Source organism: Globicephala melas, chromosome 6, assembly GCF_963455315.2.
Source record: "Globicephala melas chromosome 6, mGloMel1.2, whole genome shotgun sequence".
Classification (NCBI taxonomy): domain Eukaryota; kingdom Metazoa; phylum Chordata; class Mammalia; order Artiodactyla; family Delphinidae; genus Globicephala; species Globicephala melas.
This window is the reverse complement of record NC_083319.1, coordinates 33,522,954-33,550,326: the sequence shown is the minus strand read 5'-3', so window position 1 is coordinate 33,550,326 and position 27,373 is coordinate 33,522,954. Positions and strand designations below refer to the sequence as shown.

The following is a 27,373-nucleotide window of genomic DNA, read 5'->3' as shown; positions in this document are numbered from 1 at the left end:
ATTATTTGTAGAGCAGAGATGCCCTACCAGCCTGGACCAGTCAGATTGTAAGTTGATGCGGAAATAAAATTTTAACTGATTTAAGGCACTATATTTTGGGGTCTCTTCGTTACAGCAGCTTACCTATCACCCAAACACACTGCCTAAAGAAGGTCCCAATTTATCTGGACAAACAAAAACAGATCTTTACACTATTACAAGAAGATGCCATGGTACAGAGGTGGCCAAGGTGCTCAGGAGCACAGGAGGCCTCTATGGTGGATCCAGGGCCTCAGATGGTCATTCACTCAACATAAGCCCTCGGTCCAACCTCTCCTGCCTTACAGGCCTAATAAAACAATAAGGGTAGCACTAAAGATGAAACAATCATTTCACACGGCCAAGAGGGCTCTTTGCACTACTTGAAGCCCAACTGTACTACCATTCATTGCCCAAGTCGTGCCATCTGTGGTGGTTATTTTCAGCTCATGAAGATGAGTCTGAGCCACTTGTATGCCTCCAGACCCAAGCTTCTGACCAAAGGAAGGGGTCTGGCAAACTCCATGCTAACCAGACAGATGAAGGCTTGATCCAGACAATAATCTATTCAAAAAAGAAGAGTCCTACTCCTTGACTTTTCCCATATTAATAACCTGAGGGCATCTGAGACAGGTTTACATCTTATAGGTATTCAAGCATTGGTGACAATTTTTTAGAATTTTTTTCTGGTTTTTGTGGTGGTGATTAGCTACTTTTTCTGTATCTCTTTCATTTTCAGCCAATCATGCCTGCTCTGCCAAAAAAATTTCAGAAATGAACCCAAAATGCCTAAAGACAGAGTTTGGAAAATGGCCCTAAAACACGAGTCAAATCACATCATTTCTCTGTGCAAAATCCTCGAACATCCCATGACTATCAAGTCCTATGGGATCTAGCCCTTGCCCCTCACCAGCTTGATTCTGTAGCACTTCATCACTCTGCTCCAGCCCCAAGGGCCTCTTTGCTGGTCTTGAATTCCCCAAGGAAGCTGCCTCAGGGCCCCTGCCTCTGCTCTTCCACTGGCCTGGACATCACATAACACCACAGGCTGTCTGTCTCCCTCTATTCAATCTCTGCTCAAATGTTACCTCACAGAGGCCTTCTCTAGATACCAATTTCAAATAGAACTCATCCAGCCTCTAAATCTTCATCACTCATCCCCTTACTGTGCTTTATTTGTCTTTTCTAGCTCTATTACCACCTGACATGGTTTATGGCCCACTAGCTAAGATGTATGATAATTTATGCATCATTTCTCTGTCTCCTTCATCAGCATGCAAGCTCTCTGTGGACAGGGTCTTTGTTGTGTCCACTGCTGAAACCCCACTGCTGACAACAGTACCTGGCACATAGTACATGGTTAATATTTGTTGAATAAATGAATAGTGCACCAAAACTACCCATATGTGAAAATCCAGCAAAGAAGAAAGGATTCATTTGTTGCCAACTCATCATTTTGGAACTAATTTTCACCTTGATCATACTGTTTTCAACCAAATTGTTTTAGAACCACTTGTTTTCGGCCATATCAACTGGCACCATCCTGGGGGCACTTCCAACCACAGTTCAGCTCCTCACCTAGCACCTGAATCCCTTATTTATTTAGAAAGCAGGTCTAATTCCCCAGACAAAATTCGCCCCATTACAGCCGCACCTTTACTGCAAGGTGCTTTGCTGGGAAGGCTGCCTGCCATCCCGACAACTGACATAATCATGAGGTTGGTAATACCAGACCTCAGGAAGGCTACAATTAGTATTTGACAAACACTTTATGGCCCACAATTTAAGTCTATGGCATTGTAATTCAGTTCCTCGACGAGGCAAACATGATACTAACCTCACCTGGAAAACTGGATGAAATGCCTCCTTACACTGATGGCCTCCTAATTAGTGCACAAGGGAAGGTGAGGTTCCCCAGCCTTCCCACCTCTAAATTTTGAGAGTGCTTCTCTTTAACATCCTTCTAGAATTCATGCCAGTGACAGAATGTGCATCCACTGACTCTCACACACATTGTCTGAGTACCTACTACGAGGGGAGAACGGGGGATTGGATGGTTTTAGCTCGTTGTTTCTCCATAGGGTCTCAATACAGCTGGGGATGAATGACTTTAGATGATTCTGAGGACAGACCCCACTCACACAAGTGCAGATATGAAGTCTCCCACTGGGCCTGCTAAAATAACTTTTTGAAATGCAAACAGTTCATACAGGAGATGTTGAAAAAGCAGTTAATAAAATTTACTCATTTCTGATTTAAAGCAATAAAACCAACCCCTCTTAGTAAATGAGAAAGAAAGTACCTCCAGGACACACCAAAGCCTGTCACAAACAACAGCCAGCACGCCCAACAACAGTGAACAGGAGTCACAGCATCAAACAAGAATGCCTGTGCTCACAGCATCTACCCAGTTCTGCTCTCACAGTTGATGATAATTGAATCCATGGACAAAGAAGCCAGGTAAAAATTGAAAAGGAAGAGGTATAAGTATTGTCACTTGCAAAACAGGATGACTGACTACCTAGGAGACCCATGGGAAACTATTCAGACCAGTGAGAATGCTCAATTAGGTGGCCGTTTATGAAATATTCACAGATCAAAGCTTTCTACACACCAGCAATAATTAGAAAATACAGTGATGAAGGGGAGCCACTATAAAATAAAAAGATATCACTCACAATAGTAACAAAGATATAAAACACTGAGTAATTAGTCAAACCAGTAAGGTTCATATGAAAAGGGCTACAATGTCTAGAACTGCTACAATGTCTAGAACTGCTCAAGAAATACTTGTGGGATGAACTAATAACTACCAAATCTTCAAGAGGGATATAAAAGAGGTAAGAATGAAAGAAAAGATGTACCTCGTTCCTTGAATATGATGACCCAATAATGCAAAGATTTCAATTCTCCCCAAATCAATCTCTGAGTTTGCCAAGTTCCAACCAAAATATCAACTTTATCATTATCATTTTTAGAACTCAACAAAATAATTCTAAGCTTCTAGCATGAGGATAAATGGGTGAGGACAGTTAAGAAAATCCTTGAAAAGAGAAGTACTATTATGGAGAGGACTCACCTTATCAGATATTAAAGTGTAATATAACGCTAAGGTGATTTAAGTAGTAGTGCACTGACCTAGACATACCTATAAAACCTAGAAACCTAGGAATTCAGAAACAGACCAACTATATATAAGGTGTCATTTCAAGTAAATGGAGAAACAAATTATTCAACAAATGGTATTGGAACGTTGGATTAACTGTTTGGAAAAATATATGTCATTAGAGGTTCACTTTATTAAAAAATAAATACTAAATGTACTAAAGAGTTAAATATTTAAAAAATTAAATCATTAGTGTAACCAAAAGAAAATCTAAGTGGGCTATTTATAAAACCATGGATAATTTGCAGGATGTTCTAAGCACAACATCAAAAGCAGAAACCATGAAGATATCAATCTACATACATGAGATTTTTTTTAAAAACCCATGTTGAAAAATAACATAAAATTAAAAGGCAAGAGAAAAAACTGGAAAAATATTTACTACACACATTGGGGATGGGGTGGGTAAATAACTGTAATACATAAAAAGCAGTTTCACAGGACTTCCCTGGTGGCGCAGTGGTTGAGAGTCCGCCTGCCGACTCAACCAGGGGACACGGGTTCATGCCCCGGTCCGGGAAGATCCCACATGCCGCGGAGCGGCTGGGCCCGTGAGCCATGGCCGCTGGGCCTGCGCGTCCGGAGTCTGTGCTCTGCGACGGGAGAGACCACAGCAGTGAGAGGCCCGCGTACAGCAAAAAAAAAAAAAAAAGCAGTTTCACAAATCAATAGGAAAGAGCTATGCATATTAATGAAAATAGTCGACAGATATGACAAGTCAAGTCACTAAAACAGAGCTCATTAAACAGTGAAATACATTCAACCTTTCTGATAAACAAAGAAGTGCAAAATAAAAGCTTATCAACTGCCCAATTGGCAGAGCTTTTGTTTTTGTTTTTTATTTAGCAATATCTCCCAGTTACGTGCTCCAGAACAAGGCCTCGCCCACCCCATCCATTGCTGTCTGAGGATAGACAGCTTAGCAATAAGTAGTACAGGATTCCACTGTGGGTCCTACAGGCAGGTAAATGGGCCTGATTCCCTCTATGCCTTAGCTCTGAGGTCTTGGGTAAGTTACTAAAACTCTCTAAGACTCTGATGTTTTATCTCAAAAGAAGAATAATAATAGTGCCTACTTATGTTATAAAAACTAAGCAAGATGATGCACATAAAAGCACTTGACTCTAGTCCACAGTAAGCTTTCCAGAAATGGCAGAGATAGCTAAGTTTTAAAATATTTAAATTTTGCATACCCTTTGGCTCAGGCAATGCTAGAGTCTAAGGAACTTATCATAGAGAAGCACACACACTTTGTTTCAAGGCTGTATGCTGCAGCGTTGTTAAGAATCACACAAAAAATGCACACAACCCACATTTCAACAAGAGAATATTATCAAAATATGACCTAGTGGAATATTGGTAAGCCACTTAAAAATATGGAGTAGAGGTTCTGACCCAGAAAGTTCTTCATGATATAGATTTTTAAAGAAAATAAGAGCAGGTAACAAACAGCAAATAATCTGAATTTTGTTTTTAAAAAGTATGGGAATATATACCAGGATATCAAAAGTGATTGTATTAGATTGTGGGGTTATGAGTGATTTTAATTTTCTTCTTTTAATTTGCATTTTCTGAATTGTCTTCAATAAACATAAATTACTTTTATAATAAGATAAAGACACTACAAGGTTTTGTTTTTTTTTAATCTTAATGCAAACTCTCCAAGTACAAAAGTCAGTCATTAGGATGGCTTTTCAAAAGATGCAAATGATCTTGTAAGTATGCCTTTCTCTTCCCAGCTGGGAAAGGTCCAACAGTGGAGATGGACTCCACTGGCATGATATTGACTAAAGTCCTCAAATAGAAATTGCTCATCCTACTCAATGATATCTATTTATTCCTCGGTACATTTGTCCTCATCCTGGAAAGGGGGCCTGTGATTCCAAGATAATGTCCCTATCCCAAAAGATCAAAACCAAATACCTTTTGCTATACTCTACAATAACATTTTTTTAAAAACACAGAGTAAAAACAATATCTGTAGTGGAGATTAACCTCACCCCAGACCAAAGCTTCTGTCCATAGAGATCTGTATTTTGTCCGTGTGATGGCCTCTGCCTGAATTCCCTGCCCTAAGGATGCAATTCTCTGCCCTCCTCAAGGCCAGCTGCTGCCTCACCACCCCCTCCCCAACTGCCTAGCCCAAGGCAGGATGAACTATTCCGCATAACAGAAGGCCATTCCACTCCAGGCTCCCCTGTTTGGCCTCACCTGTGCATTCCTCAGCTCCTGACTGCATGGCTGCCTACCTCAGGACGCCTGGATTTCCACCAGGGCCAGTCTGATGGCACCATCCCATAGACCCCGGCACCACCTACATACATGTTGTAGAAAGACACTGGTTCATAAGCTCCATGAGGTCTGGGACCCTGTTTGGTACTGCCCACCACTGCCCACTGCAGTGCCTGGCACCCTGAGGTCTTACTTAATAAGCCTCTGCAGAAGGGAGGGAGAGAGGAGAGGAGGGAAGGTAATGTGAGATGAAGCCAAGGTCAAAGCCAAGGTCACCAACAGGAGCTTTTCTCTAGTCTGTAGACATCTTCAATGGTCTTGCTGGCATTGCCTTTCCCAGCACACGCCCTGAAAGAGGCCCCATTCTCAGCAGACTCAGGGACTACCAGTGGCGTGCATTTACGTCAGCACAGGTGCTGAACAGCAGACCCCAGCTGCTCCCTCCCTCCAGAGAGCAAAATGAGTCATGGTCAACTAGGGCCTCAGTGTCTTTTCACATCTACTCCCTTTAAGCCTCATCAACTTCATCCTGTCCTTAAGCAGCTGGTTTTCAGAACCCAAGAGCCAGCTGAAGTAGTGAACCCTGAAAAAGAACTCTTAGAATCCTGGAGCAATGGTGTGAATGTAAGAGGAAATTTGTTTTCTGGCTCTGTCATCTGAAATATTTGTTAATCTTCTTAGCTTGATATCATCAGCAAAATTTGACCAGTATGACTTCTATGACCTTATTCAAGTCACTGATTAAAGAAAGAATATATATCTTCTTTTATGGGGCTTCCCTGGTGGCGCAGTGGTTGAGAGTCTGCCTGCCGATGCAGGGGACGCAGGTTCGTGCCCCGGTCTGGGAGGATCCCACATGCCACGGAGCGGCTAGGCCCGTGAGCCATGGCCGTGAGCCTGCGCGTCCGGAGCCTGTGCTCCGCAATGGGAGAGGCCACAACAGTGAGAGACCCGCGTACCACAAAAACAAACAAACCAACAAAAGAATATGTATCTTCTTTTAAAGACAGATACATAGAAAATAGATAGGTAGATAGATAGAAAGATAGATAGATAGATCTTCCTCAACTTACGATGGGGTGAAGTCCTGATAAACCCACCATAAATTGAAAATATTAAGTCAAAAATGCATTTAATACATGTAACCTACTGAACATGATAGCTTAGGCTAACCTACCTTAAACATGTTCAGAACACTTATATTATCCTACAGATTTGGACAAAGTCATCTAACACAAAGTCTATTTCTTAATAAAGTATTGAATATGTCAAGTAATTTATTGAATACTGTACTGAAAGTGAAAAACAGAATGGTTGGGTACAGGATGGTTTTAAGTATATCAGTTTTCACCTTTGTGATTGTGTGGCTGACCAGGAGATGCCACTCAGGGCCACTGCCCAGCATCACGAGAGAGTACTGTACGGCACTAGCCCACAAAAAGATCAAAATTCAAAATTTGAAGTATGCTTTCTCAGAATGCATATTGCTTTTGCACATTATAAAGTAAAAAAACCGTAAGTCGAACCACCATAAGTTGGAGACCATCTATAATTCAAAGGCCCAGGCAAAGAACAGAGTCCTGCAGACAACCATCCCAGAGTACTCCCAGATTAACACCTTTTGGGTTTGAGATTCAAACAATTAACAGATGCCTCTAAATGGACCATCTTCTCTACCTGGCTGAAAAGTTACAAGAGATTTTGTCAAATACCTTCATGGAGTTCACAGTTTGTAACTTTCTCAACAAAGTAAGTGAGGTCAGTGCAGCCCATCATGTTGTTGGAGAACTCAGAGTGATCCCCTCTTCTTTTTCTAATTGTTCAGACCACCCTCTGAGCATGCTCTGAGAACCCACCTTGGAATCACAGCTGGTGAAGGTTCCTGCCAACCTACCTGTAACCCTTGTGCAGCCTCTGTGGACAGTGGGGAGGGGCAAGCCGGGGAAGGGTCCTGGCAGCCAGAGTGAACCCAGCAACAAGAGGAGGACCTGCTGGTTCAGGGAGAGTGGAAAGCATGCCAGGGGTAAGAAGGAAGAGCCTAATCTGGGCCACATGTTGATGTGGCTCTCACTCTCTCAGAAAGAGGAAAGACACCCAAAAGGCAGAGCAGAAACTTCTGGAGGAGGTCAATCCTATAATGAAGACCTGGGTCCAGCTTGCTTGCAATCTCACCGTGTGGCTTTAGCAAGTCAGGTCCCTTCTTCTCTTGGTGTTTTAGTCCATTCGAGCTGCTAGAACAGATACCATGGACTGGGTGGCTTATAAACAGCAGAAACTTATTTCTCACAGTTCTGGAGGCTGAGAAGTCTAAGATCGAGGCACCAGCAGATTCGTCTGGTGAGAAATCACTTCCCGGTTCACAGACGACCATCTTTTGCTATAACCTCACATGATGGAAAAGGCAAGTGAGTTCTCTGAGGTCTCCTTTTTAAAAAGGACACTAATCCTAATCACCTCCCAAAGGCTCCACCTCCAAATACCATCACACTGGCAGTCAGGATTTAACATATTAATTGTGGTGGTGGGGCAGGGGGATGACACAAACATTCAGTCTGTAACACCAGGCCTCAGCTTTCTCTTCTGTAAAATGGGGATAATGATAAGATCATGTGTGGGAAGGCAGATAACTGGACCACTTGATCTTTTGAGGTCCCTTTGAAAGCCAGAAACAAAGACAGAGGTGCTTAATATTTATGGATGTGGGCCCTAGAACCACACTGCCTGGGATTAAATTAGTCAATTACTACCCATGTAAATTTAGGCAGATTATTAAATTTATCTGTGCCTCAGTTTTCTCATCTGAAAAACGGGAGCAATAAGAATGCTTATCTCCTAGGACCTTGATGACAAGTAGACGATTTACTACTGTAAAGAACAGAGGCTAAGCCCATGGAATGTGTTCACTCTGCCGATGCTGGTGGTGCTGATGGTGAGACATGCTATGGTTTCACTTGGGCAATTTCACACCTGCTCCCAGAGGACCCAGACAATAACCAGAATTCCCACATCCCCAGTTTCTGGAGGATCTTGTACAGCTCCAGAGAAGAAGAGCTGGACTGGAGAAAGCAAACAGTTGCAGCTACCACAGAGGCCAGTGTCATCCTCTAAAATATTCTGCATTGCAGATGTCTCCTAACCTGGCTTTTCTCCAAAGGAGTCAGAATGGAAGGGATCTGTGGCACTATCATGCTCTTCATAACACTATTAGTTCAGTTATCATTATTTATACCAGTTTATAAAGTATAAAGCAAGTTTATACTTTTAAACTGGCTTCTTATACACATCCAAACGACATAAGAAAATCTTTTCAGGATATATTTATTTGTTTGTTCTGGTGGGCCCTTTATCTCCTCTGACATTCTGACTTCTAACTCATACAGGATGAAAGAATCCAACTGCCCATTTTCTGCCCTAAAAAGTCAATTCTGACTTAAAAACAAGAATAGATAGCTCAATCTTTACATCCACTGCCCTATTTCTTCCTAAAACCTAAATGAGACCTACTTTAGTTCCTATTATTTTCACAATACTGCTTTTTCTGTAGCTTTCATGAGTTCCTTCTTTATGTATCTGGACAAATACCACTGTAAGGCTCTCTCACAGAAATACTTAGCAATCCCAGATAGTCCCATCTTGACTTTTCTCAAGGGCTCTCCAGTGCCATTATCCAATTTAAGCAAAAAATCACCCTGGGAGGGTAGCTGTAGAGGGTACCCTCCCCACTTTACAGATAAAGAAACTGAGGCTCAGAGAGCCCAGCTCCAATGGAAAGACCCCGAGGCCAAGCCTTCCAAGATCCACACCTACATTCTGAACACATCCCTTCCATTCCCTTCAGTTCCCCAAAGCATTACAACTCTCTTTCTCTAAACACCCAGAAGGGAGTCATTTTGGCAAAACTCCAGTTGAGTCTCTATACATCAACTTCTTTATCAGCGGTTGTGAGAAAACCACTCTACGGCTCTGTTCAGAATCTCTTCTATCCAAATGGGTTTTAGGAATGGCCTGTCACTGCTCAGAGAAGAAGTGATCTGCAGCAGATGGGAAAAGGGCTGGAACCTGGCAGGTCTCAAAAGGAAAGCCACTCTATATCCCAGCTGGGCCCTAAGAACTCCATCCTCTCAAGATACTCTGCTCAATCACTAGACTCCAAAACAACAGCCACCCCCAGGAGCCTTTCTGTCTCCAAACCCAGAGCCTGTCCTGTTGGGGAATGTGCGGGCAGGGGATGGTGCTAATCCTTGCCTGATATCTGGCTACACTCAAACAGAGACAGGCCCCCGAGGACCAGTGCAGTCTATAGCTCACCCCATGTCAAAAAGGGAAACCTCTGTGGCCAGACCCAGTGCCCATCAGCCTGACAGAAAACCTTGGGGACATCAGCACCAGCCTTCTGCCCTCAGACTGCAGGACCGGGCCTGCCAACCTGGCTTTTGGCTGCCGAGGTTTCCCAACAGTTATTCCAGCACGGATCCCTGCTGCTCTCTGCTTCCCTTCATCAAGAAAGCCATTAAGAGAAACGTAAAGCTGATTGCACCTATTACGTCCACCTACAGACCCAACTTGGAGTAAGCTTTGAAATCTCGGGCCCTCTTCAGACCCTGAGTCATTTTTTTGATTGTTAAAATTAGAATGGTACCATGGCAGGCTCGCTCCGAATCTAATCGGTGTCAAACGCGGCTGGGTCCTACTCCCATTCAACGTTCTCAGAGGATACTTCCTCTCATCCTTGCCTTCCGGCCACCCTGTCAGGCAGGAACCCACATCCAAATTGTATAGAAGGAAAAACAGGCTCAGTGGGACAGGGAGGGCCTGGCTTGCCAAAAGACAAGTCTCAGGAAGTAACAAAGCCAAGATTTAACTAAATCTGCCTGATCTACCTTCTCTCCCCTGAGTCCTAATTTTTGTGATGTCCCTGCAGATGACCTTGTCCAGCTCCCAGGTGACATAGGGGTGTATCCTCCAGCTTTAGCCAACAAGAAGCTTCTGTGCTGACAGCAAGTACCAGAAGCCAGGACCTTGCAGGAGGCCCTCAGTGAACACTGATTGATTTAAAACTATGTTTTCAGACACTGCAGGCCCAAAGATGGTTGTTTTTCCAGATCGTTGCTCTCTCTCCACAATGTCTTTTGCAGTCAGTCACCTATGTGCCTGCCTCACCTGAATGGCTCAGCATTATCCCCGCAAAGTCCCACCTCTCTATCTTTGCTAGTGCAGTTCCCTCCTCCCACAGGGTTCTTCCGACATCTCCACCTCTCTCTCTCAAGCCCAGCTCAAAAGTCACCTGCTCTGAGAAGCCCTCCTAGGTTGCACCCAGTGAGAATGCATCAGCCCTCCCTTCATGCTCCTATAGCCCTTACTTGTGCCTCCCTAAGAGTCTATTCACATCAGCCTCTTATCTTTTATTTTACTTGACAAGACTTTTATGGCACTTACTATGTATTGCGCACTGGTTGAAGTCTTCAGCAAATTTTAATTGATTTACTTTTTATAACTATCCTATGAAATAGGTACTGTTATTATCACCCTATTGTATAGATGAGAACACTGAGGCACGGGAGATGAAGTGGCTTGCCAAAAATTAACATAGCTGGTAAGTGATGGCAAGGCAGTCCTGCTCAAGAGTCAGGCACTCAGCCAGGGTCACTTGCTCACATACGAGTTACCCACACTGTCATGTCATATCTGAGTCACGTTCAGATGCCCACAGCATGAGGCAGGTGCATCATTCTCATTCCTGAATGGAGCCCAATGTCCACCTCTCCCATGTGGCCAGCTGACACTGGCCTGCATGTGGATACTGGTCCAACCTTGTAGCCGCTCTGAGCGTCTATCTACCTGCTGCGGATGCCCACCTCCGGCAGGCCTTCCTGAGGTGCTTAGTAGGATAAAGTCGGAAGCACTTTATCATCCACAAAGCCAACTGCATCTGTACTCACACCTCTCTTGAAGGACCTTCGGGAACAGCCATGATGGATGGCTTCCCGGCTTCTGGCTGGATCCCCATGAACCCAGAGCAGAGCGCAGAACCACATAACCTATGAGCCTAGGCCAGAGTGTGCCCGGCAGCTGTGGGCAGTGCAAAGGGCACTGGGCTTAAAGTCTGGCAGGCTTAGACTTAGTAAGTCTCCGCTTACTATCTCACCCAGGGCTCATCATTCTGAGCCTCAGTTTTCCCATCTATAAATGGGGCTAATGGAAGAATTCCTCTCTTACTGGGTTATTACTGGGTGATGCATTTGGAATAAATAATAAACTCTAGTACTACACACAATCTGTAATTCTTGTTGTTTAGTTGTTGAAATAATATCTACTAAATAAAGTTATTATCAGAACTAAATGAGAAACCAACTGCACTTTGCACTGTACAGACTGGGGTACAAATAAGGTCATATTTATTTGAATGTTCAAAGACAAAAGGGATAGGGCAGCTCAGGCATTCTCCTGGGAGCACCCAGCACAGTGTGCCCCGGCCCTCCAGGTGGTCTATGCTGACAGGCTGGCGAGTCTACCTCACCAGCACCCCTCGAGGTGCCCCTGAGATCAAACTCTGAGCCAGGCCCAGCTGCCGGCCTTGGTTCCCTTCAGCTGCCGTGCTGGCCACAGAGGCTTGGGGTCTGCACTAAAACCAGGGCAGGGCCTTGTCCCCTGAGGGGGTCAACCCTGGGCCAAGGGAGTGTCAGAACCAAGATGGAAACTGAGGGTTACAGTTCTCAACACTGAGCACCTTCAGTTTACATTATATACACAGTCACCATCCCCAGAGCCTCCCCAGGGTGTCACAGAGGAGGAGGGACATTCCAGCATCAGTTCCCATCTTCACACCAGCCTGCCCTCGACACCCCATGCCCTGGGCCCCCACTCCAAGCAAAGCTCCCCTCGGAGCTCTTTTTGCCCTTTCCTCCAGCAGACCCTGCTCTAAGCTATGTCACCCCTCAGACATGTCCTAACAATTTCAAACCCCAGAGGGAGGGATCAGGGTCTCACTCCTCTCCCTCCCAGGGGCCACTGTTCTTCAGACAGTGGGGCCACTGACCCCAGCAACCTTGAAGCTTCCTAACAGTAAGGGAGGGGCTTCTAGAATCATCTGAATACAGAGCCAGACCAGAGCAGGACCTTCTTCCAGTTACACCCACCTCCCTGGCTCCCCAAACTAGAAGCACCTGGCTTTTTATACGTGTGCAGTGAAAGAGCCATCCAGGTGACTCAAACTAAAACCCAGGAGAAGTCCTCAGCCTCAGAAGCCAGAACTCACAGCAATTCTCAGAGACCAGTTCTGCAACTTTCCGCCCCCACCTCACCCCAGAACAGAAGTGTGTCATATCCCCAGTGGGTACTGTGCTCTGTGGCATCTGCTAAACACCCACTGGGCACCAGATCCAAATGCTTTTATCTTATTTAGTCCTCAAAACAATGCTGGTCATCTGCCATCAAACTTCCACGTTATACATCAGGGAAGGGAGGCCCCAAGCGAAGCGACCTCCCCAAGGTCACCCAGCAGGGCCGAGAGCCGGACCTGGGCCTCTCGGGCTCGGAAGTCCAAGCTCTCTCTACTGCGCCTTGCCTTCTCCGATGCACGTGTTGAGTGCACCCAGCATAGTGCCTGGCGCATAGTAGGGTCTCAAGTAAGGACCTGTCATTTTGTCCACCGTGGAGCCACCAGGCTGGAATTAGGGCCACAGCCTGCCAAGGATCTAGAGTGGCCAAAACAAGGCCAATCAGATGGTCTCAAGACCAGCATCCACAGGAGCCCAGCCGGTGCTCTTCTGAGGGTGTCGTAGCTGGAGGGGCTACTGGGGTCCCCAAATCTCTCAAACCAAACTCGTCATCTGCACACTGCCTGGCCTAGAACTCTGAGGTCTCAATGAAATACTTGTACATCTTTTGGCAAGAACCAAAGCTCTTTCTGGAGAAAATAAATACTATTAGCTCAGCACATGGGCATCCCAGCCTCCCACTCCTGGCCCAGTCTGGGCATTTCATATTTCAATCGGACGTGCCAGTCTTTGCCCCAGCCCCCAAACCTAGCAACCCCCATGATTTGCTGGCTTGGATCCCAAATCGCTGCTTGCAGCAGACAGCCCTAACTCCCACACCACCAAACTCCTGCCCTGGACCTTGTTCAATAGTTTGCCTGTGGATGGTCTTGGATCTGACACCTGCCAAAGACGAATGGCTGGACTCTGAAGACATCTGACAGATGTGAGGAAGACAATGTTAATCACTTCTTGTTCTAGATGCTTCTGTAAGACAGCCTGCTGGGTCAGAAGACCACAGCTCCCTGGCTAACTGCTTCCACAGTGTTCTTATCCAATACTGTGCCCACCTTCTTTAATAGAAAGTTGAATGAATCACCTGTGTGAACAGCATCTCTGTGTCTTTGATAAAGTTGTTATTGGAGATATCCAAAGGCCCTGAGAGGACAACCCAGAATTAATTACTCTTTCTGTTTAGTTTCAGACACATCTGATATCTGCAACTCTTTACGACTTTTTAAAGCCGTTTCACATTAATCTATTTCTCTTTCTCTTTCTCTCTCCCTCCTTCCCTCCTCAACGATCTCCACAATAACTCCATGGACAAGCAGGGCAGGCATTATTATTATTCCCATTTTATAGACAATAAAACTAAGGTGTACACAAGTTAAACAACTACTTCAAGGTCATCCCCTAATGAGTACCAGAGACAGGTCACCCATGGCAAAAGCACAGAGCCCTTTCCACTGAACAACCTGGCCCTTAAGCTAAAAGATTTGTCTCTGGAGCCTAAAGGGAAACATGTTCTCCTGACACGGTAACACCAGAACGTTTCTCTCTTGCCTTCAAATCCAGTATGCAGGTGGAGCCATCCATTCCTCTGATGTCTGATCGTGTCTTCTCCCTCTGCTCCATTTAGAGGCTCAGTTGTGATCTTATCCAAAATGGTTACATTGTACATTGTGTTTAGCGACACTCATGCAAAAAGCATTTGCTAAGCACTTACAATGTGCCAGGGGCCATGCTAGGTGCTCGGACACGGAGGCACTCATCCACTCACAGATATCGCCAAGGGCCTGCAGACTGTGTCCTGGGCTCGGGGACATGGCAGGTGCAAAACAGATGACGTGCCTGTCCCCATGGGCTGGCCCAGCTCACAGCCAGGCTTGGCGGTGGACAACAGCCAGCAGTGACAACACTCAACTATAAGGACTCCACTGGGGTCAACAGCCCAGCCCCAGGCCCAGAGGAGATTCACCACTGAGTTCTCAGTGCACAGATGCTTCTGGAAATGGACACGGATCCTTCTGGAAATGGACAGGGATTTAGAAACAACCACTTCACTTAGAATCCCATTCAGTGAAGCTCAGACACAGATCTCATACTTCTTGGCTGGCCTCAAACACACAATCCCCCACTGAAATAAGAACCAGTTTTTATGTGACTACACAGCATTTTATGTTTTCATATGCATTATAATAAAACAACAACGATAAAATTTAGTGGGTGCCTACTCAACATGGCCCCCTGTACTTAATGTTTTACATGCATGTTCTATGTCAGCCTTCAAAATAAGCCTCTGAGGGGCTTCCCTGGTGGCGCAGTGGTTGAGAGTCCTCCTGCCGATGCACGGGACACGGGTTCGTGCCCCGGTTTGGGAGGATCCCACATGCCGTGGAGTGGCTGGGCCCGTGAGCCATGGCCGCTGAGCCTGCGCATCCGGAGCCTGTGCTCCGCAATGGGAGAGGCCACAACAGTGAGAGGCCCGCGTACCGCAAAAAAAAAAAAAAAAAAAAAAAAGGCCTCTGAGAAAGGATCATCCCCATTTCACAGATGAGGACACTGAGGCTCAAGGAGTGAGCAGCAACAGCACACACACAGGTTTCTGATTCCATATGTGATGGTCTTTCCACAGTGTCCAGGTGTCTTCCCCACACTGCCCGGGCATCAGAAAACACATAGAAGCCATTATAAACAATCCTTCAGCACTCATCCATTCATTCTGCAAATATTTATTGAGCACCTACCATGTGCTAGAAACTGTGCGAGGCACTATTGTAAGCCAAAACAGACTAAGTTCACAGTGCCCTGGCAGAATAGGGGAAGACCAACATTAATCAAATAATCCAACAATTTAAAATTGCAACTGTGATAAGCACTACAAAGGTTCATGGTTCTTAGAGAAATTGTAATAGGGGATTTTTCCCAATCAGGGAGGATGGAGAAAGCACACTTGAGCTGGTATCTAAAAGATGAAGAAAGATGGCAAAAGCCATTCCAGATGGTGGAAACAGCTTGTGCAAAGGTCCTTTGCACACTCTCTGAGCACAATCACCAGAGAAACTTGAAAGGAACACATGTCTAGGACCAGAGGGAAAGGGGAGAGTGCTCAGCAATGAAGCTGGGAGTGAACAGGGCAGACTACAGGGCCTTCAAGGGCACAAGGAGAAGTCTTGTTCCCATTCCCAGAACAATGATGAGTCAGGGTATCAAACAGGGAGGCCACCTGACCAGCATGCTGGGTCAGTGGTCCTAAAGGTCCTCTGCATCTGGGTGATAGCCCCTGCACCTGCCCCAGGCTGCACCATCACGCTCCTTATGCTGCATAGTGACGATCCCCGGTGGCCTCTCTTTGAAAGCACTGCTGTTTCAGACTCACCTCCACATGCCCTATAACCAGCCCTGGGCCTGGCACCAAGTAGGTGCTTAGCAAGTATGAGCTACATGTGTAAAGGAAGCACTACTGCTGCTCTCGACATGATCTAAGTCTAACAGGAGACACACACACAGAGACAAACACTGACACCCCGAGTAAACACTACAGGAGGTGACAAGTTCTGCCGAAGCAAGGGAAGCAGAGAGCGGATCCATGTGAGCTAGGTGTGTAGACAGACACACTTAAAGTGAGTAGAGAGTTCAGCGCCGCTGTGTGTCTGAGTGGGCGGACAGGGAAATGGGTGAGGATGAGGCTGAATTAGAGGGAGAGGCAAGCAGCTGGATGAAATTCATCCAAAAAAAGAGAAGCGGCAGCTACTGACAAAACGTGCCACTTGCTTTCATGGGAGGAAGATAACTCCCATATGAAGATGCTGTTTCACATTAGTATTTAAGCAGCAGAGATCAAAGTCAGACCATCCGATTGAAATCCCAGGGCACCACTTGGTCGGTTGTAATGTTAAATAAGTCACTTAACCTCTCTAAGCCTCATATGTAAAATGCAGACAATAATAGCAACTACCGCATCAAATTGGCGTGAGAATTAAATAAGTACTTGACATAGGACTGATAGGTGCTAAGCGCAGGATAAAGGTGAGTTACTGTTGTTGTAGTCTCTTTTCTTTCACCTACACACTTGCAAATAATGTTTCCTTTACCTTTTCCTTTTTTAAATGACAAGATTAGAAGCCCTCCAAAGGCTTCCCAACGTTTCTAGAATTCAGAGTCCAGCAAGGAGGTCAGAAGGGTCAGTCTGGCCCTGAGAGGACACTCTATGGAGTGACAGGCTAGCCAATTCTTCTTCTATCAAAGGCAAGGCGCTCTGAGCCAGGCTGGGTGGGAGCATTTGCATGGGCTCTGATCATACGCCCTGGAGTGGGCTTCCAGGTCCCTGTCTGCCAGTTAAATCCCTGAAACAATTCTGGGCATTCTCAGAAAAGCTTCAGTAAATGGGCAGTTCCAGAACCAAAGCGATTTGGACAATATAGTGATTATTATAAGGATGGCTGTTGCTTTCAAAATCAGTTCCCTCTGAACAAAGTCAAGTGGATCATGGGCAGCGTGTGAAAATATCATTTTCTTTCTGCCACCTCCTGACCCTATGCCAGGAGAGCGGCAATAATGCACCACTCCACAGTCCTTCTTTGGCTACATTTTATCTGAACGGTGACCGAGGATGTCCTTGCCAAATGGCAGGAGAAGGGGGGGGGGGGCGGTCTGCTTCAGCCAGCAGCTGTGGGACATGGGCACTGATGAAGACAGATGAATCCATTTACTCAGTACTTTGGATATACCATGAATTTTCTACATGACAATGACACTTCATCCTTCCAGCAATGTAGACTGTTCAAAAAAGACTGAAAAAGTAGAAAGTTGGCAAAAGAAGAACACCCCAATCAGCCCCCAAAGGCGTCACAATGTTCATGCCCTTTACTCAAGCAAGAATTCCCAGACCTTCAAACATCAGCTCATAACCAATTTACTCTTATTTTGCACGTGATTCTAATAAACTTGGTTATCTGATTTGGGCTCCAGACCAAAACCAGGTCAGAGAAATAGTCACTCCAGACTGAGGTTACCCAGTTCCTGAATCAGTCCTGAGCACGGAAGGATGAAGAGCAGTAGCTTCCAGCCCAGGAGCAGGGCACCTGGAATATATCTTGTTGTTCAGGGGATCCCAGGACACCTCTTTATTCACTATACTCAGATCTGCCACTAGATCACCTGGCTCACCAATGCTGATGACTTGGCTTCATTCCTACAGTGTCTACTAGGACGAGAGCCCAGTCTAGTCTCTGTGGCTCTCACAGTCCCTGGAGGTGGGAGTGGGGTATCAGAACCCGATTCCTACACCCACCAACTACCAGTTCGAATACTGCTCCAATAAACTAATCTTCTAAAACCATAATGCTTGTCAGATGCTGGAAAGTATTTCTTTCCCAGGTTTTGATGTTGGAGGATCTTGGAGGATGCTGTGTATGTTTGTCAGGGGAGAAGAGACTGACATTAGCTTTGCACAAAATCTTCTGTTGGAACATCCAACAAGTACCCTTTTCCCTCTGCACTCCACAACTACTGGGCCCCCCAAAGCACCGAAGTACGAATAAAGAGCAAGCAGAAAGCTCATCCCACACGGCTTGGCATACAAAGCACTTCTTCAATTTGTTACAACTACACCCATCTAGCCTCTTAGAATCAGAGAGCTGAGTTTCAGTCTTTTAGATCTATTTGTTTATTCAATAAATGTTTACTGAGCTCCTGCTCTGTGCCTGGCCCTGAGATACTGCCTGGAGGGGCAGAGGTGTGCACAACGGACCCAGACACACCCCATGTCTGCCCTTGCAGTGCTTACAACGGAGCAGAGATCCTCAATCGGTGCTGCAATTCACAGAGGAGCAAAGACTTAGCAACTAACCTAGCACCAGCACCTAGACTGCCGAGGTCTTAGCAACTAACCTAGCACCAGAACCCAGACCGCTGACCCCATCTGAAGCTCACACTTCCAACGTTTCAGCCTGGCACACCTGCTGGTTCCTAGAAAGGTACAGAGAGGAAGACATCTCACCAGCCTCACTGCACATCATTATATAAGCAGAGAGAATAAGAATAAAATAAAGGAGGAGATGAATGCAGATGCTCACTGGGCAACTTATGCCATTTAATTTTCTCACCTTCCTAGAACCAAAATAAGTAACAAAAAAAGTCAGCAATAAGAAGCCACTTACATTTAATTCCCAAACAACATGGGGAATGACCAAACAGGTGCCTCCAGAAGGGGTATGCCTTCCCCAGCATCCTCCCCTGACTCCTACCTACCACGGTTAGGTGACCAGCGGTTAGACCATGAGATCCTCAAGGGCAGGGTCCATGTCACATCCAACTCCCAGAGCCTAGAAAAGGGCCTGGCAGAAAAATTTCTCCATTAGCGCGTGTAGAATTAGGACACTGAGGCAGAAATAGGTGGAGCTGTGGCAGCCATCTAGGTGGGCCACTCACGTCTCCTCTAAAAAGAGAACCTACAGGACAAGTACCATCAGCTAAGCCTTCAGCTGTAGCTTCAACATCTGTCATAGTGTTTAATTAAGCCAAGGACACATTTTTCCCAGGGAGCCTGCAGCCAGTGACTAAGTTGCACAGGGATTCTAGAGCCTGGCTCTTTTGGTCTCTAATATGTGACTGTTCTAATGGGCAATCTTTGCTCTGGAGCACCCCAATGGGCTGGCCAAGACTTTCTGAGACTCCTCCTCCCAACTCTCCTTCCTTCCCCTCTCCTTTCACAGGTGTCAGAACAGCATTGTGGTCTGAGGGTTTCCCTACCTCCTCTTTTATCTTTCACTGGTATTTCCCCCCAAAACTCTGGCACTTGTAAATCCATCTTGGCATGTACTTCTTGAAGGACCCCAAATGACAAGTGTCCAAGACATCCACATGCTCCTTTACACATCCCAGCCTCCTTTCAGGTTAAGTTGGTCAATGACTACTTCTGGTCAATGAAATATGAATAGAAATAATACATGTCACTTCCAAGTAAAGATGGTCAAAACCCAGTGTGCCTTCCCTGTGGATTCCTTCCTACTCGCCATCTTCTTGAAGCCAAAAGATGGAAGAGTGACAGCACAAGAGCAGCCTGGGGCCCTGTGTTCTCACTTGGAGAAGAGCCTCCCAGGAGGCTCTGACCCTCACTGGATTTGGGTGAACAATATATAAATTTGACTGTGTCAAGCAACAGAGATTTCAGGATTTGTTTGCTAACGTAGCATAGCCTAGTCCACCCTGACTAACAAAAGCTATATATCCTCTCTATATATTTATTTAGCACCTCTATTTTCACCCCTATCTTACACTTCCAGCTTGTTCATTTCCCTGTTGAAATCTCACATCTCTTCCCCTCACCTTCCCACAAGAGGGGAGGCCAAACACATGAACAAGAGCTCTTTAAAGATAAAGGTAGCAAGCTAACACGCTTAGCCCAATACCTAGTTCTAAACAGGCCCTGGTGTGTTATTCCACCCACCTTCTACTGGGTGCCTGGCTAGGTCTGAGGAATTGGTCAGGGGCAGGCACGGCATGGCCAAGGGTATTTCCCTCATACCAGGGAAGTTCAGGGGTTGTTGCTGGTGGGAACATGCAGAAGGCAGCTCAGCTTGATCCTGATATATGGGGTCCCCTAAGTCCTATGGTGATGGAGAGGTGGAGGAAAGACCCTGGGGAAGTGATCCAGAGAAACCATTCATCCTATGGGAAGTTAATTCAGAAGGCAGATTCTAATTTATTCACTTATAGTTCAGTTCAGCAAACATGCCCACTGGGCATCACTGATGCCCACTGTATGTAAAACCACTGGGGAATAGGACCAGTCCTGCCCTCACAGAGCTACAGTCCAGTGGGGGAGAAACAGACAAAGATGGCTATGACACACAGCAAAATGTAAGATGTGCTGGGAGATACACATGAATAAAGATCTCGTGCTCGCATGGTCTCTCTCCGACACCGCTCTCAGCAATGCGGCATTAGAAAGCAAGATTACAGATAACACGGCTTTACATTTACATCATGTTTTGAGGTTCCACATCCATCATGTTTATCCCTACTACAGATCTGTGAGGTCAACATAATCATCACCTCACGGTACAGGAATAACGAGAATAGTGACAAAACAGCAGTGAATATTTACTGAGCATTCACAGTGTACCAAGCACTGAATTACTTTACCCGGATGGTCTCATTTGTTCCCCACACCCTATCAGGCAGTTAGTATATTAGCCCCATTTTACAGATGAAGAAACAGAGGCAAAGTGGCTTGCCTAAGGTCACCAGGCAGGTACGTGGTACCCAATGGGGAGACAAACCCAGGCCCCCTGACATGCTAAGAAGCTCATCTAACAGGTGCTTGGAGCTAGGGGAGCTGAAGGGTCTGGTTTTGTGCCCAGCCGCATCCCCGCAGGGACTCTCTCTCCTCGTTCCCCTGCAGTGTAACTGACTTCAGTTACTATCTTGCCTGCCAGATACCCCCGCTCATGTCATTGCTCCCCCTCTGCTGCCCCTCCCACCCAGTCAGGCCTCAGAGTGCCTCCATCCCCTCACACTGGCTCTCCATCTCTGCTCAGGCCCCAGTATCTCCCCCTTCAACTGCTACGATAGCTTCCTGACTTTTCTATCTCCACCCTCTCCTGTCTACCATTCAGCCTCTACGTTCTTATCGGCCTTAATCTCGTCACATCCATGTTTGAAAACCTCCCACAGCTCCTCACCACTCCAGAATAAAGTCTAAACTTCTTGACACGGCATTCAAGGCCTTTCATGCCCACCACCAGGCTGCCTTTCACTCTACAAACCCTGCACTCAGGTGAAAACATAACAAGTCAGTGCTCCCCAGACACACTTCACACTTTGTGGCCTTTATCCTTTGACCCTGGGGATCCTTCCTAGGATCCAACCTCCATCTCCCTGAGCCCACACCTCTCTGTGTCAACATTATATTCACCCTTCCAGACTCATCTTGACTTCTTCTCCTCCAGGAGACCTAGATGTGAGCTTCCCTTTCTCTTAACGTCCCTGGCATCTATTGCTTCTTTCTTGAATTTAGCATTCCCCAAGTGGATATCCGTGATCAGACCCACCTGGCATCCACCCGCCTTTAACAGCCTCTGATGAACTTCGAGGAATCACCTCTTCCCCACTCTGTATTCATGTGGTTGGGTGGGGCTGGCCTCACCTCCTTCCTCCTCCATGAAAGGCTGGCGGATATCCCAGGCCCGTCAGCATCATGTTATTGGTTCAGGGATAGACACATGACCCAACTCAAGCCAATGAGAGCTGAGCTTGGAATTTTTGCTGAAAACGTCAGGAAAGAAACAGTCTTCTTACTGGAGTTTCTAAACTGGGAGTGTGTAAACTTGCAGCTGCTAGGGGCCATCTGTACAGCCAAATGGGGAGAGCCTGACTGAGGGTGAAGCCAAACACAGAGGAAATCAGAGCCAAGTGACAGAGAGGGACTGGATTCAGCCATACCTGAATACAGCCCACTCCAGGATTTTTCAGCCACATGAACCAGTTAAAATTAGGTTTCTGTCACCTGTAACAAGGTTCCTAAGCAATACAACTACTAAGGGTGAGGTACCATGCAAGGCAATGGGGTATAACCACAAAGATGTGAGCCTGATTCTAAAAGAGCTCATTTTCTATCTCTTTATTTCTAAGAACGGCTATATTGAGATACAATTCACGTACCATAACATTCATTCTTTTAAAGTCTACAGTCCTATGGTTTTTAGTATAGTCACAGAAATGTGCAACCATCAAGACAGATTACTTTCTACCTTGCACTGAAAATGACAAGCATGTGCTTGCTCTGTTCTGCCCTGTGCACCAGCTCCTCTCCTGAGCCCAGTGCTGGGTTTACGCCTTTCTGTAGTACCAGCAACTGCAGTAGGTGCCCAATGGCTACTAAGCTGTACTCAGACCTCCTGAAAAGCTCGGCCTCCATCCAACAGTTGTTTAGGTCCTCTCTAAAGCACAATGAATGAGAGAACAGATATTTGGCAAAACCACTCAAGAAAAGGATGTGCTCACCGATCACTAGGTTTTCTCTGGGTTTTCCAAGCTGGATCCCTGCAACAGGGTAGACCTTCTGAGAGGTGCACACCTGGAATGTGCTCCTTTGGCTCCCTGAACTTTTCCCAAGTTTATTACAGAATAATTTAAAATAGTAACAAGGGGAAAACATATAAATCCAACAGTAGGGGAATGATTTAATACTTATGGGGCACCCATAGGATAGAATAGTAAATAGCCACTAAAATTCATCTTTGCAAAGAAGATTTAAGGACATGGGGAAATAACCATGCTATAACATTAACTGAGTGAAACAAAATATAAAAGGGTGCATAGAGATTTCAAGCACACAAAATAGTAAACACCAGCAACTGGAAGGGAATAATACTAATTATTAGATGCAATTACCTTTGTGTAGGTGGATTATAGACAATTTTTTTCAATGCTTCTCTACAATTCTCTATTTTTCCAAAATGAAAATTACTTTAATCAAATCAGAAAAGCTGACATTATTTTTTAACTCATCCCTTGGTTATTATTTACTTTTATTAATGTGGCTACCAAAGAATGAGAAACAATCACATGAAGAACATTTCTGAACCTGCAAAACTTTTATGGAAAAAAAAGACACTGTCCCTCAGAGTCTTTTAAACAAACACGTAAGTAATGTAATCTACCATGTTTACCTTTTAACCTTGACTGCCAGGAGGCTCAGAGCTAAAATTTAATTTACAAAAATGCAGTAACCATCTTAGCCCAGGTTCTGGGTTCGGTAACTTGCATGCTTCTATGTGGTTTCTGATGCTTCCTTTTATCTGTTTTTTCAATTGTCTTGCTCGTGTTTTTATATACTCAAATCTTCCTTGGAATACATAAAGAAGTATTTGCTGATGTGATTTGAGGTACACCAGAGAAGAGAGGTCCTGCCTAGCAGATGCTCTGCTGGGATGTTTCATTTTTACAAACACATGGCACTGAGTGGGGCTTTGAATGCTTTATTGCTATTCTAATTACAGGAGAGGGGCAACTGAATAAGTGTGTGCGGGAGGCTCCTTTTTTGAGACAGGCTAGTCCCAATGATCAGATCAACACATGTTTTGCTAAATCTCCATCTCTTTGAAGACTGTGTGGACAGAGGTCCACCCTGGCTGCCCACTGTCTCTGGCCATTGACTGACAGCAAATGTTAGCAAAGCCAGCCAAAATGTGTTCACCACATCCATCCTGCATTCAAGTCTACAGACAACAAGTGACACACCCAGCAAGTGACAAGGGGGTATACACAATCAATAAAGACATCCTATCTGAATAAAACAGGGTCCACACACTCTAACACAAGCCCCAAACACCCTTTAGATCACTGTGGATTTTGCTGCAATTACCCAGACTGACCCTTTACTTCGGCTTAGAGAGAAAGTACCTGTACTCTAAAGATGGACCACTTGAAAAAATTAAGTATTGTATCACCCGGGTGTTCTCCCAACCGTGACACTTCATGGCAAGAGATACATATTTGTTTGATTGTAAGCCAAGATTCTTTTTTTTTCTGGTGGTAACTTCACTGAGCCTTCATGAGATTTCAGAAGTGAGCAAAACAAATAAGCAGTCAATATTTTAGTTGTGACCATTTTATCACATCTGAAGTCACAATGTCCTACTTGTGAATCCACACCAGAGGAAAATGAAGGAAGGCAGGCAGGAAACGTTTATTTAGTGCTTACAGCATGCCAGACAGAGCACTGGCCGCTGCACCTGCCAGCTCAAGGCATTTTCCATTCCAGCCTGCTATCTCCCTTAAGCATCACAATACCATCCTGGGGAGTACATATAACAGTCCCAGTCTTTCAGAAGTGGAAATCTAGGCTTAGAGAGATCAATACCTTGCTCAAGGTCACCCACAGGGAAGATACTAGGTTTCTGACCAGAAGCCAGGTTAAAGCCACCCCAAAGCCCATGCTCGGTGCCCCTTCAAATGGCGAGATATGCTTCCCTGCTTGCGTGAGGCTGAGATTATACCCTCTGCCCTCCTTCCCCTGAGCTGAAGTGCCTTCTGACTGCCTCATCCTCTTGACTTTAGGCCCCCTCTCACTCAGAAAGTCATCAAGACACACTTGAAAAATAAAATATAAAAGCATCAACCCACACCCTGAAATTGAGCACCCTTCCCTTTGCTGCTACTAACAAGCTAATATGAAATCTCTTTCAGGGAAGCTTTCTGAAGGGAATAAATTGATGGCGAAAACATTATGCAGCTGACAATATTTGGTGATGATGCAAGCAGGGCTGCCCTGTCCATAAATGGTTTTGTCTCCAAAGAACCGGCTCTCCGTGTCCTTTCCAAAACAAAAATAGATAGATAGATAGATAGATAGATAGATATAGATGGAGCAACAGAGAAACAGTATCCAGAAGACATGGTTCAGTATAATTGCATTGCCCTCCCGTTTATGTGTGCCAGGCAACTACCCCAGAGAACTTGAAATGTTCTGGAGAAGACAGGAATGTCATTCAGAAATGATTCCACACGGGTTGGCTCTGCACAGCTACCCAGCTTACATCCTCCTGGGGCAGAGGAAGCTTCTCTGCTTGCAGCAGCCTGCGTGTACCACCACCAACTGCCACCCGTTTCTTCACCTTTTATTTACAGCGCAGAGCAGGCTGGTTCATCAGTGAAGGGAAGAGGTGGGGAATAAGATGCAATCCAGATTTCTGTTCTTTCTCCGGGGACCAAAAAAAGGGGGGGGGGCACACAGAGAAGGAAGTGTAGCCTAGGCTGCACGATCAACGCGGCAGCGCGACCCTGCTCTCAGAAAGGGGTTTGCACCAGGGCTCGAGCAGAAGCGCCCAAGGAGCCCCAGGAAGCCGGGTCAATCAAGCCCAGCGCCTCGGCCGGGCTTTGGCGCGGTGGAAGAGGCGCCAACCGAGCGTACTGCACAGGAAATCACTGCCCCCTTCAGGCCGCGTCTCAGATGCTGCGGCCGGAGCGTAAGGGCTCCCTCAGTCCCGAAAAACTCGCAAACCCGACCTCGCGCGGCCCGCGATCCCTCCTCTGAGCCCCCTAGGCGCACCCCAGCCCCCGGGCGGGCGGTGAAGGTGTGCACTGTTGCTGCAGCCGGAATGCAAGCTGCGGGTGTGAGGAGGGGGCTTGGGATGGAAAGCTCTCGGCTCTTCGGCTCCCCTCAGAGAAGGGGGCAGGGAGGGCAAACCGGGTGCTGCGCTCCAAGTCCGTGCTTCAAGTCTGCGCCCGGGGAAACTGCGCCTGCAGCCGCCCGGCCACCAGCAGCGGCGCGGCTGCACACCCTCGCGCGCCCGGGGCGAGACCTGATCAGGGCACTCTCTGATCAACCAGCCCGAGGGGGTCTCCTCAGAAAACCGCTCGGGCCATAGGCAGCGCCGGGTACATGCAGGCAGCAGCGCTGCAGAGCCGGCGGCCCCACGCCGGCCTGAGTAGTACTGGCTCCGAGCTCGTCCAGCCCTGCTGCGCCCTCCAGCCCCTCGGGTCCCCGAGTCCTCCGGACCTCAAAGCACAGCTCGGCTTTCCTGGATCCGAGAGCAGGCCCGTGGCCTCTCTAGCCCCGGATGGCCCAGTTTAGAGTCAATGCGCCTGTTCTTCCCACCTAGCACTCCACAGCCCCACCAGCGGGGACCTGGGCAGGGGCGACCACTGCAGGCTTTTGGGGAGGTTCAGTTACCACCTTCTCCACTCCTTCTCTGGGCAAAGGAGACCCTAGTCTTCTATCCCACACCCCACAAGAATACACACACATAGAATCCCAGAGGAGGAAGATGTTCAGCAAATCTTGGTACCGGCTGTGCCAACCAAGCCCGGCGGGACCCAGAGGGTAAGCACTGAGCCCCAGCCCGCGCGGTGCCCTCGGCAGGCTCAATCAGGGATCTGCCCATGGGCCAAAGCTTGCTTCTGTCCAACACGCCCTCCCCCATCGCCCCCACAGCCCCGACGGAACGGGCGGCCGACACTCACCTCGGTGTCGTAGAGCCGCAGGTCGAGGAAGTAGGGGCGCAGGAGCGACTCGTTGCGGATCTGCTCGATAGCCAGTTCCACGGCAGGGAGCACGCCGCGCCCGATGCTGCCCTTGGCCACCTCCTTGGTGAGCGGCATGAGGCCCATGATGGAGAGCGGAGGGCTGCTGGGCGGCGGCCGGGGGACACCCCGCGCCCAGCCCCAGGCCCCGGGCGCCAGCGGCAGCAGCAGCGGCAGCAGCAGGAGCAGCAGCAGGCGCGCGGGCGGCGGTGGCGGCGGCGGCGGCGGCCCGGGCTGCCCGGAGCTCGGCGGGGAAGCCATGCCGCGCCGCGGGCTGCGGGCGCCGGCTCACTCGGCCCGCATGGCCTGGCCCGGCCCGCCGCCCCGCGCCAAGCTCTCCCCGCGGCGCCCGCGCAATGGCGCCGGCCCCGGCCCCGGCTCCGGCTCGGGCTCCGGCTCGGCTCAGAACGGCCGCGGCGGCGGCAGCGGCGGCGCCCGTGACGGATCAATCACGCCGGGAAGGGGTGGGAACGAGCGGAGTGCGGGAGGCGGGGAACGAGCGAGCGAACGCGGAGAGGGGGGCCGGCGTCTTCGCGCGCGCCTCTCTCCAGCGCGGCTGCCCCGAACCGGGCCGCCTCCGCCCGCCCCCGTGCACGCTCTGAGCCGCTCTCCCGCCGGGAGCCGCTCGGCGGCAGCCTCCGGAGCCCGGCCGGGGGAGGGCGGGCGGTAG

The 27,373-nt window shown here is 47.4% G+C and overlaps 1 protein-coding gene across 2 annotated transcripts in view; it reads right to left on the bottom strand.

Moving 5' to 3' along the window:
- The window catches only part of GABBR2 (gamma-aminobutyric acid type B receptor subunit 2), a 359,081-nt gene extending 332,117 nt beyond the window's left edge, over positions 1-26,964 (bottom strand). For both annotated transcript variants that reach the window (XM_060300705.1, XM_030829817.2), the window contains exon 1: positions 26,644-26,964. In XM_060300705.1, coding sequence (XP_060156688.1) covers positions 26,644-26,964 — 321 coding nt within the window. The remainder of the gene's footprint in view (positions 1-26,643) is intronic.
- Between the last annotated feature and the right edge of the window lie 409 nt (positions 26,965-27,373).